The sequence below is a fragment of the Lacerta agilis genome, chromosome 2 (assembly GCF_009819535.1).
Source record: "Lacerta agilis isolate rLacAgi1 chromosome 2, rLacAgi1.pri, whole genome shotgun sequence".
Lineage (NCBI taxonomy): Eukaryota > Metazoa > Chordata > Lepidosauria > Squamata > Lacertidae > Lacerta > Lacerta agilis.
The window spans coordinates 11756412-11769770 of NC_046313.1; the positions used below are offsets into that span (position 1 = coordinate 11756412).

Here is a 13359-nt window from a genome sequence, read left to right on the forward strand (position 1 = left end):
AGGTTCATTAGGTGAGCAAATAACTTGTGTGGAGTATTAAAAGTTTGCTAATTAAAAATGGTGTATAAGTAATTTATTTTGCAGTGCGTTTTCATTGTGAGAGTGTCATGCTGCTGGTCTCCTCTTGCCATCTCTCCAGCAGATAGCTGTCTGATTTCTGCACCACCACCAACCCAGAAGTCATTCTAGTGTGCACAGTATGGCGTAATACATCAACTAACATGGATTCTGTTTAATGTGGAGTGGATTTTGCCAAAGGAAGAGGATGACAACATCAAGAACTTCCCTTTTCAGTAAGGTTAAGTACAGGCTTCCTAAACCTCGGCCATCCAGATGTTTTTGGCCTACAATTCCCATGATCCCTAGCTAGCAGGACCAGTGGTCAGGGATGCTGGGAATTGTAGTCTCAAAACATCTAGAGGGCCGAGGTTGAGGAAGCCTGGATAAGTAGCTGGGGAGAAATGTATACAAACAGTTCCTGATCTACCATGTTCTGGAGTGTTTTATTTTTTTTTAACTGCTATTTTTTTTTAACTGTGCGTCTTAACACCACCGGCAGTGAAACGTTTCCCAGCGTTTTATTGTCAGCTTTGTAAGTTCATTGGTAGTAATAAATTGACGCCAACTGCAAATATAATAGGAGGCCAGCTTGGCATTTTCAAAGTAATTTGCTGTTTTTCAGGTGATTGTTTTTACATTTTTTACTAGGGAAGAGAATACATGCAGACAGCACCGTCCAATGTGGAAGACAAAACTCCCTCATGTACAGGCACATAATTCTGAGTGCACATGCAAAAAGGGCCAGGATTAGATGCAGGGGAAAAGAGAGGAAGCATTCATTCAACAACTGCCTGAGGTACTTAAGACATAGTTACTAAAATTTACTTAAGAGGCCTTTCCCAAGTCCTCCCACTAGATGAATTGCAAGAAGGCCTTTTCAGTTAAGGCACTGACTCGGAGGACTGCCTGCTGCTGTTGCCTCTACTTTTTGGAACTTGGTAGGAAACATTGCCTGGTGGAAACCTTTTTGTAATTATTTCCTACCATTGCCATTTCATAGGGTTACTGTTACCTTATTATGTGTGCATTTTATTTCCCTCTGTGTGTGTGCTAAAGTGCAGGAAGCCTGGAGGGAGCGAGATAACCAGGAATGGATTTTTGTGTGGAGGAACTGCAAGTTCCGTTCAGCTCTGCCACTGAATTCCCTTAAGTGTTGGCTGTATTTTGCACCAGCTTCTGGGTAGTAGATTTTGGGACTGTAGTCAGGAACAAACTAGAATCTACAAGCCTGAAGTCTGCCTTCCTGTTGTACAGTTGCACTACTGTTTGTAGCTAGCTGGGCCATCAATTAGCAGGTTGGAGAACAAGCATACTGTATAACACTACAACCCCCAGTGTCTGCATGTAGATTTGTTCCATGTGTCTTAAGAGCTGTTTTTGCACTTTTACATATTTTTGTGCACTTCTTAATAAGGGTGGTTTCAAACGATGTTCACAGTGGCTGTTTTAAATCCACAGAGGTGGAGATTGCCCCAGATAAGAAGAGAGGTTGTGTATTTTGACAAATGCAAGAGTTTACATGCAGTCTAGTTTAGTACAGGTGCCAGCAGTGTTAGAAACTGCGAGAAGCTAGGCACCAAATGGCTCCTTTTAAACCAGGGTTGCAGTCGCCAGAGATGCCATTTTTGGGCCAGGTGGCTCAAAAACTGTATTTTTCAAGATGACTTTTTAGTTCCTGAAATTCATTCTGACTGTGCAGATAAAATATAACTGGTAGAATTCTGCATGATGTGATGCTAGTGTGTGAAAACAGTCAAGGATCCCTAGGCATGCACCTCCAGATGATGGAGACTTCAGGCGCCATCCTAGCACCCGGGCTTCTTCACCTGGTCACAAGTGGCTGATAGCCAGGTGCAAAATGTGCCTGGCACATTTTGAATGCTGGGTGCCAGTTGGCTGCTTGGTCTTTTAAAATCTCCCGTGCCTGCAGTCCACACACACACACACCCCTGCAATGTGCATGTTACTGAAGGAGGAGGAAAAAAAGATGGTGTTAAAATGGCAGCTCCAAACAGCAACCTCTAGTGAAACAGTTCCCATTTTATTTTCAGCATTTGGAAGAGCTTGAATCACAAAGCTATAATTTACCCCAACTGTGGGTTCTGGGGTAGCTGCCACTGTTCAAAGGAGAGGGCCTGGTAGCAAAATAATATATTCAGTCCAGTCCAGATTTCAACATGATGAACTTAAGCTGAAATGACCATTCCTGTTTGAAACTCCCAGACAGAGGGCCACCTAACCTTATAAGCACCAGTAAAGCAGAAGAAAGTGTAGACCTGCTTGGTGCCTGAATAGAAGACCACCAGGAGCCCCAAGTCAGCTGTTTTGAGCATTCTAAAAGGAAGAGCAGAATATAGTAACATACATTTCCCTTTAACTCAATCATTCACATACTGCAGATATGGCACTAGATGACATTTGGTGTTACCTCCTCCATGGCAGGCATGCAGTCCCAGTCATTACACAAAACACTAGATGAGACAGCTGCATGCTAAACTGGGGAAGGGGACTGGAAAAAAAAATACTTTGCTTTAGAGGTCTCCTTAAGAATCATAACTAAAAGGAAGAGCTGCTAGCTGTTCACAGGGTGCCTTCTCCGGATACTCTCTTGCGAGTAAGATGTTCTAAGTGAGCTGTCTCAGAGGTATCCAACTCAATCTTGTATTTGGCAAGAATCTTCAAGATGGGACGAAGCTTCAGCCACCACTGTGTTCTGGGGATGCGGTGCCTGTTGGAGTGAGAGAGATCATGAGCGTTTCAGGACACACCTAAGAACGTCAGAAGAGCCTTGTTGGAGCAGTTCAAAGGCCCATCATAGTCCAGCATCAGAAGCCTATGGAAAGCCCTGGAGCACAATTGATTCCATGGCTCTGGCACAATCGCTCACTTTGCAAAAAGGCTCAGCCTTGGGGAGTTTTTAGCAACCACTTATGCATTGTTATTTTAGTGAGGTTCTTGGACTTCTAACAGATATATTGTGGATTGCAGATTATCCTGACTGCAGGTGCAGATTCTGCCTCGCTTACTGACCTGAGTTTACAAGACAGAGGAGACACTTACTCAAAATCGGTCTGCTCTTTGAGTTCAGAGACAGGCTGGAATACAAGGGCCCGCCTGCGCATGCCCAGGAGGCAAGCTGAATCGGGGCTGTTGGCAAAAATACGACCTGAAAAAAGAAATCGTGGGAAATGCTCATCAAGTTCATTGTCTGAAAAATGAGGACTTGCATTTTTATAGCTTAATAATCTAAGCTGCCCTGGAAAGGTTTTATTTTTTAATGCAGACTAAACATTAATAAAATAAAAAGTTAAGCAAAGCAGCATTAATAATACTCCCAAGAAAATCTGGAATTTAATATCTGGGTGTATTTATGCCTGTTCATGTGAAAGAGATTGATGGAGAAAAGTCCACAATAAGTTATATTGTAAGTTACAAGTTAAATTCAACTATTTGTCTACAATTAAAATGCATATCCTTCCATTAATCATAATAATCCGTGACTACTCTTCAACAAAAGTTCTTAGGGTGGTGAGCAATGAACAATAAAATTAAAATGGAAAAATCTGTACTGGTTTTAAATGGGGGGACACACACCCCTCCTCCACAATTTGCTTTGAATGCATTATGTAGCCCTGGGAAAAGTTCAGAGTGAATTTGCCAAATTTCCCCAAGTATTAGGATGCATGTAGGATTATTAATACTGGTATTTGGGAATGATTAAGCTGTGTGAGATGAGAAGATTAAGAAGAAATGTGAATTTATCAAATTTTAAAGAACATAGTAAAAATCATGTCAGGTGAGATCTTAACATACTATGTCAAAATCTATGTGTGTGAGCAGATATGCAGTATAGCAAGGATAAAGGGCAAAACCAGAGTGTTCTGGGTGATTTATTAGCTATCACTGCTGAATTTATTGTTTTTAGTTTTGTAAAAAATATTGATGATTGTTTACTGTTTTATTTTGATTGTATTTTTATCACTGCCACAATGGGTGATAGCCAACTAAACCATGCTCAGAATAGATCAATTGAACTCAGTAAGCCTAAGTTATTTAAGTTCATTCATTGCAGTAGGTCTTCTCTGAGTATGATTAACGTTGGCTATCACCCACTTCTTGCGCTTTAAATAGCATTCATAAACCACCCTGAGAACCTCTGTTGCTGAAGGGAATCTAAAGGTTTAATAAATACAATAATAAACTCGGTCCAGGATTGTCTCCATATACGGTACATTCTGTTGCTATAAACCAACAAATTAATCAGAAATGAATACTAGGTAACAAATACATACAGCCCTAGAAGGTACCATTCCCCCTTCCCAGTTACTCTTATCATAATATTAATTAGAAAATATGGATTAATTAGTTAATTATCAGGAAGGACTCTTGTGTATGTGAAGAAAGCGTTAACTGGTAAAATATATACACACAGGTCCTGCTTGGCGAACACAATGCATTCCATGGAAATCTTTTTAGTTAGGCAAGGGATGTATAATTAGTCCATGATTTCCTATGGAAATATTTCTAATGCAGTCCCATCTCACCATGGTTTCTTTCTGAAACTGCTGCAGCCAAAAGAAAAAACTGATCTCTCCCGCTCTCTTGATTTGCCCTTCCCACCCTTGCTTCCATGGTGAAAATGGCTACCACCAACCAGCAAAGCACAAACAAACAAGGAATCTAGTAGTCTGGATAGCTGAATCTGCAGAATGCTTAGCAAGGTTTGGGCATAATTCTTTACGTGTGGAGAAGTGAATTTTCGTGTACAGTCTCCTGCAAATGTTGTTGGACTCCAACTTTCATCATCCCAGCCCATTGACCATGCTGTCTGGGTCTGATGGGAGTTGGTGTCAAACAATATTTTCAGGGCTACAGGTCCCTCATTTCTTGCCTACCAGAACATCATCCTTGTTCCAACAGTGGCCGGCCAAATGCCTCTGGAATGTCCACAAGCAGGGCCTGAAGGCCACAGAACTCTGTCCCTTGCTGCCCATTCTGTAACTGATACCATCATCCATTAAAATACAGTTTTAGCCAGTGGGTCTGCAAGATTGGCTTACAAAATCAATCAAACACAAAAAACCCACCAGTAATGAAACACAATACAGTGCATCAGGTGAACATAAAAAATGTAGCTCAGACCAGAATCGGCAATTCCCCAAAACAGGCAGCGCCAAAGGTGTGGGGATGCTGTATCCAAAATACTATGCAAAGGGTTAATGCTGTAGCATGGAATCTTGTGATGTCATAAATATATATTCTGAGGCAGCCCCCCCCCTTTGTTCAGTTATCACTGCATGTGGAGCTTTAGCCGTGAGAACAGCAAGTATGTTGTGTTAAGTTGCTGCCTGCCCTGCCTCAGAGCCAGTCTGTAAATATCAATCAGATACGAATTCATGTAAATCTTGTTTCAGTAACGTAAGTATCAACTACCTCTCTGGAACATTCAATCTGACAAGAGCAAGTACAGCAAGTCAAAGCCATGTTATTTTTAAACTTTAAAAGCAAGTGTTGAGTGGTTTTTCTAAGGAGGGAAAAGAGAGCTATTAAAAAGGGCCAAATGGCCCGGGGCAACTTCCACACAACTCTATAAAATATAGTTACAGAGGCTCCTTCATAGTCACATGAGTTGTAAGCACGGCTGTAGATCACCTGCTTCACATGAAAAATATCCCCAATTTAATCTCTAGTTGATCCCTCTTCTGTCCCCACTACAGTGTCTGGTGACACATGTAGCTTGACAGGCAGGTAAACCCCTCTGTCCTTTATAAAAGAGACTATTTCAGCAATCTAACTTTATTTAAAAGACAAAGATAGGATAAAACAACGACGCGATACCATCGGTGGAAAACATGTAACAGAAATCCCTCAGGCTCTCTCACCAAATGGAACCTCCCTCCCCTCATACACCTCTGCCAGCAACTGCCAGCAACTGCCATCCGTTGCAACATTCTTTCTGGCCAGTAGGTGGAACTGCATCAATATAAACGTACAATAGCAATAATATACAACTTAATATGTGCCGAAGGCACAACACTCCCCGCCTGGTATCAACCGATACCACCATTTGAGTCCTCAGATGACAACAGTAGAATCAGTTCAGAGACTGGTCTAAGAAATAACTTTGTTTCCTGGTTTTTGCACACTTTAATTTCAACCTTCCTGACTCTTCCATCTTCACTTGGAAGGACTTTGGTGACACGGGCTAATGGCCATTCATTCCTTTTGGATTGACAGTCTTTAACAAGAACAACGTCGCCAACTTTTAGATTAGGCCTGGTGGTTTGCCATTTAGATCTTGGTTGTAGAGATGTACTGTTTCTTCCACCTATCCCAGAAGGTGTTTGCGAGACTTTGGACATGTCTCCATTGGCGCAAATATAAGTCTTTCTTGGTGAACTCCCCAGGAAGGAGGTGCACTGATTGCTCCAGTTTTTTGAGTGAGGAGAGTTGCCGGTGTCAACAAAAAGGGTTCTTCTGGATCATTAGAAACAGGGGTTAAAGGTCTAGCATTAATGATTGCCGAAACTTCTGCCAGGAAGGTTGTCAGACTCTCATGAGTAAGCCTAGTGGTCCCTATTTGTAGGAAGATAGAATCGAGGATTCTACGAGCTACTCCTATCATTCTTTTCCAAGTTACTCCCATGTGAGAAGAATGCGGTGGGTTGAAGGTCCATGTGCAGGCTTGACTGCTCAAGTATCTTTCTATCTGTTTTGTGTCTTATGTTTGAAAGGATACTCAGTTCCTTGGTGGCACCAACAAAATTAGTGCCTCTGTCAGAGCGGATGTGTTTTATAGGGCCTCTAATAGCAATAAAACGTCTTAAGGCATTAATAAAGCTAGAAGTGTCCATAGACTTGATCACTTCGATGTGAACAGCTCTAATAGTCATGCAGGTGAATAAGACTGCCCAGCGCTTGCTGTCTGCATTACCTCCTCTAGTGCGGCGTGTGAAAACAGACCAAGGCCCAAAGACATCAAGACCAACATTGGTAAAGGGAGGGCCTGTGCTGATATCAGCTGGAAGATTGGCCATCTTTTGTGTTTGAAGCATGCCACGAAGTTTACGACAAGTGACACATTTGTAAATTACAGTACTCACAAGTCTTTTAGCTCCCACTATCCAAAAACCAGCAGAACGTAAAGCTCCTTCTGTAAGCAGACGTCCTTTGTTCCTGACTTGGTGGTGGTAGTGCAGTACAATCAGAGAAGTGATGTGATGCTGACCAGGTATAATTAGAGGGTTTCTCTCATTTAGCTCTAATTTTGACTCCTTGAGACAACCACCTACTCTCAACAGGCCATTTTGATTGAGAAATGGGTCAAGTTTCCTAAGAGTACTGTCCTTAGGAATAACCTTCTTGTTCAGGATACAGTTGATCTCTCTGGCATAGATTTCATGCTGCACAATGTGAATAATCACGTTTTGTGCCTGTTGATGCTCTGATGGTGTGCGGATGTTGGGGCACAGATGCCAGCCTTTACAATTACTGTCTGCTGAATGTGTGTCATGTTTACATGAATGAGCTATGTGGGTTAGGCTAGCAATCGCTCTAATGAGTGACTTCCAGGTTGAGAATCTACTAAACCTATGAGACTCAAGATGACTGGCCGCAGTCATTGTCTGCAGTGTGGAAACCTCAGGACGGATTTCAGAGTCAAGGTCTGAGTCAACCAGTTCAAATATGTCATTCTGAGGAACAGTCGGTTCTGTTTTGTATAAGAAAGCAGGACCTATCAGCCATGTAGTGTCTTTGAGATGACTAGCTACAACAGCCCTTGTAGCATGATCTGTGGGATTGTGTTTAGCAGGTACATAATGCCATTGAGCTGGACAAGTGGATTTCCTAATCCGTAGAATTCTGTTGTTGACATAAACATAAAAGCGCCTGCTCTCATTGTAGATGTATCCTAACACTACCTTGCTGTCATTATAGAATTCAGTATCTTTAAGATTGATGTTCAGTTCTGAAGTGATAAGTTCGGCTAATTCAACCGCTAATACTGCAGCACACAGTTCTAACCTGGGTATAGTGTGCTCAGGATGTGGAGCAAGTTTTGCTTTGCCCATAACAAATCCTACATGGCACTTGTGCCTCACGGTCTACTGTTTTTAGATAAGCAACAGCAGCTATTGCTTTGATAGAGGCGTCAGAGAATATACAGAGTTTTTGGCTTTGTACTTCTGTGGAGGGTATGGTTGCATATGGGCGTGTAACCTGGAGTTCGGACAAAGCTATTAGAGAACTTTTCCACTCCACCCAGGAGTTCCTCTTTTCGGGGGGTAGTAGAACATCCCAGTCAGATGTCTCACGTGTTAAATCTCTAAGTAAGGCTTTACCTTGAATTGTAACTGGCGCTGCAAACCCTAACGGATCATAAAGGCTATTTATCATAGACAAGACACCTCTACGAGTAAAGGGTTTTTCCTCTGCATTTACATGGAAGGTAAAAGCGTCGGTTTTCAGGTCCCAAAGCAGACCAAGACTGCATTGAATAGGCAAAGGATCTATCCCTAAATCTAAATCTTTTAGATCATTAGAGTGATCTTGGGTAGGAAAAGCTTCCATTACTGTTTTACTATTTGAAGCAATCTTGTGGAGTCTGAGGTTTGAACAGGCAAACATCTGTTGTGCTCTTTTGAGGAGACTGATAGCGGACTCAGTTGAAGGCAAAGATTTTAAACAGTCATTTACATAATCAAAAATTCTTTCTAGTAGCACCTTAGAGACCAACTGAGTTTGTTCCTGGTATGAGCTTTCGTGTGCATGCACACTTCTTCAGTCATTTACATAGAAATTCTTCTCTACGAGTTGTCTAACATCTGTGCCGTGGACTGCCTCTCCCTCCCGTGCTGAGCGTCTAAGTCCATAAATAGCAACTGCGGGAGAAGGGCTGTTACCAAAGATGTGCACCTTCATGCGGTATTCTATGATGTCTTTAGAGGAGTCATTGTCTCTAAACTAAGAAATTTCTGTCTTCCTCTCTAACAAAGAAGCAATGGAACATCTGTTGATTATCTGCCGTGAAGGCAATGGAGTCTTCCCTGAAGCGGAGGAGTACTCCTAAAAGTTTATTGTTGAGATCTGGACCTGTCAAAAGGACGTCGTTTAGGGAGACGCCTTCGTGGAGTCAAATACTACTCTAATCTGGCCTGGCTTCTTGGGGCAGTACACTCCAAATATTGGCAGATACCAACACTCTTCAGAGCTTTTGAGACTGGGAGCTATTTCTGCATGACGATTTTTAAATATCTTTTCCATGAAGGAGAAGAAATGGTCTCTCATCTCTGGCTTCCTTTGTAAATTATGTCTGAGGGAAGAGAGGCGTTTGAGCACCAGTTCTCTGTTATTAGGTAGTCGTGGTCTCTGCGGTTTAAAGGGAAGGGGTGCTACCCAGCTATTTGTATCATCTTTAACAAATTGCTTTTCCATTGTCTGTAAAAACATTTTATCTTCTATAGACATTGCCACCTTATTGTCGTCTCTTGTTCTTTGGAAGACTGTACATCCTAGATGATCTGTGCCGCTGTCACAATCGAAGTCCTTGTTAGAGAGGCTTACGACAGGGCAAATAGTTTTTGTGAGGTAATTCTTTTATGAGGAGGTGGTTGTGGCATGGCTGAAAAAGAGAAGGGTGTCCATTCTCTAGTGTGCTTGTAAACATGCTGTTAACAGAGTTTGGTTTGTGCATGCTTCCAAGGCAAACATCTCCTATAATTACCCATCCTAAATCCAGTTTCTGAGCATAAGGGGCATTGTGGGGACCATTGATCTGAGCTCTTGCTTTGTGGACTCATAAGATATCTCTCCCAAGGAGTAAGATTATCTGAGCCTGTGGATCTAAGGCTGGTATCAGGTGGGCTGTGTGTTTCAAATGAGGATGATGAATTGCTGCATCCGGTGTAGGAATCTCGGATCTTTGATCAGGAATCTGATTGCATTCAATGAGGGTTGGCAGAGTTAAAGAAGTTTGTCCATCTAAGGATTCTATCTTGTAGCAAGATGCTCTCCTCCCCGCCGTCTCCATGATACCTGCACACGTTTTCAAGGAATAGGGAGAGCTGGGGCCTTTGATGTCAAACATATCAAAGAAGATTGGGCTGGCTAGAGACTAGTTACTCTGGTCATCTAGAATGGCATATAATTTGATGGCTTTATTTCTGTTACCTGCAGGGTAGACTCTGACTAAACAGATTTTGGAGCAGGACTTGCCAGTTATGGGTCCTTTACAGACCTCAGTGCATTTTGAGGTGATCTCTGGTGTGGTTGTAGTAGTGTGTTTTTGCTCCCCGCCATGCTCACTGAAGCTGTCTGTGTGTTGTAAGGACCATGGGCCAGGGTGTAGAGCCGTGTTGTGATCTGAACTATCACATTCTTGGCATTGCACACTGACCTTACAATCCTTAGCGAAGTGAAAGGCTGAGCAGCACTTGTAACAAATACTGTTCTGCTTCAGGAAAGCCTTGTGTTCTTCTTAAAGGCTTCTCTCTAAAGGTTCTACAATTCTGTAGTGGATGAGGCTTGTGGTGTAGGGGACACTGTTTACCAGGATCCTTAATTCTTGCCTCTGTGAGAGGAGAGTTGGCAGGCCTGAAAGGAGAGTCTGGAGGGTTCACGATAGTTTTGTGCACTGTTATTGGGGGCTTGCTAAGTCCGTAGGGAACAACACATGACAGAGAAAAATCAAAACTGGGATCATTTCTCATCAGAAAAAGGAGGGTACGGAACGTTGTGTTTTCTCTTGAATTTAGAACCATGTGCAATCCATTGCTCTTGCAGGTTGTAAGGTAACTTTTGTACAATGGGGTTGACACCTCTGGCTGTGTCAAGAAATGCAAGCCCAGGCAAGTCTCCTTCAGATTTAGCTACTTGAAGTTCCATTAATAAATCACTCAATTCTCTGAGTTTCTGGTAAGCTTTAGCAGGTATCTTAGGAAAGCTATCAAGTCTTTTAAATAGTGCGCTCTCTATAGCTTCTGTTGAACCGTAACACTCTTCAAGTCTATCCCAGATCATTTTAAGACCGATGCCTGGGTAATTAATATTTATTGTTCTAATTCGTTTGGCATGTTCAGCAGACTCCTTGCCAAGCCATTTGACTAAGAGATCCATCTCTTCACTGTATGATAAGTCTAGGCCTTCGATAGCATTTCGAAAGGAAGCACATCAGGCTCTGTAACTTTCAGGGTGGTCGTTAAATTTTTCAAGTCCTTTTGTGACTAGTTCACATTTAGCAAGGGACTTGGCAAAGTCTATCGTGGTTTGATTAGTGTGGTGAGCGTCACTATGGTGAAAGGGTGTAGTGTAGTCATACCTTTCCGGTGGCTCTGATTTTATTCTACCTCTGTTGTACTGCTCAGGCATGAAGGTTGGGTTTGCAGGATTGCTCGTAGGACTAAGCTTGTCACTGGCTTGCAGCGGCATTGTGTAAAGATCTTGGGCTGTCGTTTTGGTTTCTTCTTCTATGGGCTGTTCCGAAGGAACACAGCTGCTTGGTTTAGAATGATGGCAGACATACTCCGAAGTGCGTTGTAGAGGATCTTGGAGCCCTGGGTCTGGGTTGAGTACACTGTTGCGCGCACCGTCAGGATATACAGCCGTTTCTAAAGCGTCTGCTTCGGCTATGGCGGCGGCTGCTTCTCTCTCTATAGTGAGCTTTTCTAAGCTTGCTTCTAGAATGGCCTTCTGCATTTCCAGGGATGCTTCATGTTACACTCTTTCAGATTCTAACCTAGCCTTCTCTTTTTTCATCTCTATTTCTTGTTCGGCAAAGGCCGCACGTGTTTTAGCGGCTTCAGCTTTGGCACGGGCAATAATAGCGAGTGCGTTACTTACAGTTGAGGATTTAGAAGAACCAGAGACTTGAGACTTTGTCTTGTACAAAGACGCCCGACTCTGAGACATGTTGCTTATGGAGATGTCTGACTGTGTACAGACTGCTGTGTTGCCGTAAGTAGGTGCCGCGTTGACAGAATAGCAGGCCTCTGTGTAGTCTGAATCTCCTATCCACTTGCTGGAAAGCTGTTGTTTTACTGTTCTGTCCCCACTACACTGTCTGGTGATACTTTATTTTAAAGACAAAGATCAGATAAAACAACGATGCGATACCATCGGTGGAAAACATGTAACAGAAATCCCTCAGGCTCTCTCACCAAATGGAATCTCCCTCCCCTCATACACCTTTGCCAGCAACTGCCATCCATTGCAACATTCTTTCTGGCCAGTAGGTGGAGCTGCATCAATAAACGTACAATAGCAATAATATACAAGTTAATATGTGCCGAAGGCACAACAATCCCCATTGGCAAGATCCATCTAAAACCCTAGAGAGCACAACCTATCAGTGACCCGTGGACAATACTGAGCTGGTTTTGATAGCACAAGTAGCCTATGCAGTTTTAGAGGGCGATGCCTCCTTCCAAATTCATTAATGGCACGATGCAACAGGGAGAAACATCTGGATTCTGTTCTCTCTTTTTCCTATCCCTCATTCTCCAGCAGCCGTAGCTAACCCCCTGGTGTAACACGCTACCCAGTCAAAAGCATCCACATACCATGCCTGGAACACTCTTTAATCTTGCCAGACATCCATGCCACTGCTTTAGCACCCATTTTCGTTCCAAAGTTTCTGTCAAACGGAGTTGGTGAGCCGCCCTGTGATGGGTAAAGGGAAAGTCAGCTTGATTGTCATTGAGAATCATAGTTGCAGGAATTGCTTAAAAGCCCCCAAATGGAAGATCGATTGCAGCGGGAGTGGCTATGGGCCTTGTACAGCCTGGCAGGGGAAGTGACCCACCAACCACTCCAGCTTTATCTTCCAATCTCAGCAGCCCAGTGCTCAGCACTTGAAATTGGGTGGTAAAATCTCTCCATACTGTGATCAGGACATAAAGCCCTCTGTCTGCTCTTCACAGGTAAAGGGTAAGAGACAGCATTTCCCACTGCCCCAATCCTGGAGAGAGGTCCTGGAAACTCTCCCTTTTATTATAGAATCATAGAGTTGGAAGGAGCCCAAGGGTCATCTAGTCCAACCCCTTGCAATGCAGCTAAAGCATCCACGACAGGTGGCCATCTTTCCATGAAGAGTAAAAAAAAAAAAGTTGCATTTCCCCACCTCTAATGCTGGTAGGGAGGCCTTTTAAGAGCACCTGGGAGACAGAATTCTGTGTCTGTGTGCTTTCCCTTTGAACAAAACATAAGACAGTGTGGGTCAACTGGAGGCCTCTAGATGGGACCAGTCCTTTGGGGCTATTTCTGTCTTCAGCCCGAGTTCAACTTCTCTGCATTCATGGAACT

At 43.0% G+C, this 13359-nt stretch overlaps 1 protein-coding gene across 2 annotated transcripts in view; it reads right to left on the reverse strand.

The window, feature by feature from the left end:
* Positions 1–2080: 2080 nt before the first annotated feature.
* PFKM (phosphofructokinase, muscle) overlaps positions 2081–13359 on the reverse strand; it is a 54019-nt gene continuing 42740 nt past the window's right edge. For both annotated transcript variants that reach the window (XM_033138602.1, XM_033138601.1), the window contains exons 21-23: positions 12618–12717; positions 3121–3226; positions 2081–2788 (exon numbers count right to left, since the gene is read on the reverse strand). In XM_033138602.1, the coding sequence (XP_032994493.1) occupies positions 2641–2788; positions 3121–3226; positions 12618–12717 (354 nt within the window). In that variant the 3' untranslated portion in view covers positions 2081–2640. The remainder of the gene's footprint in view (positions 2789–3120; positions 3227–12617; positions 12718–13359) is intronic.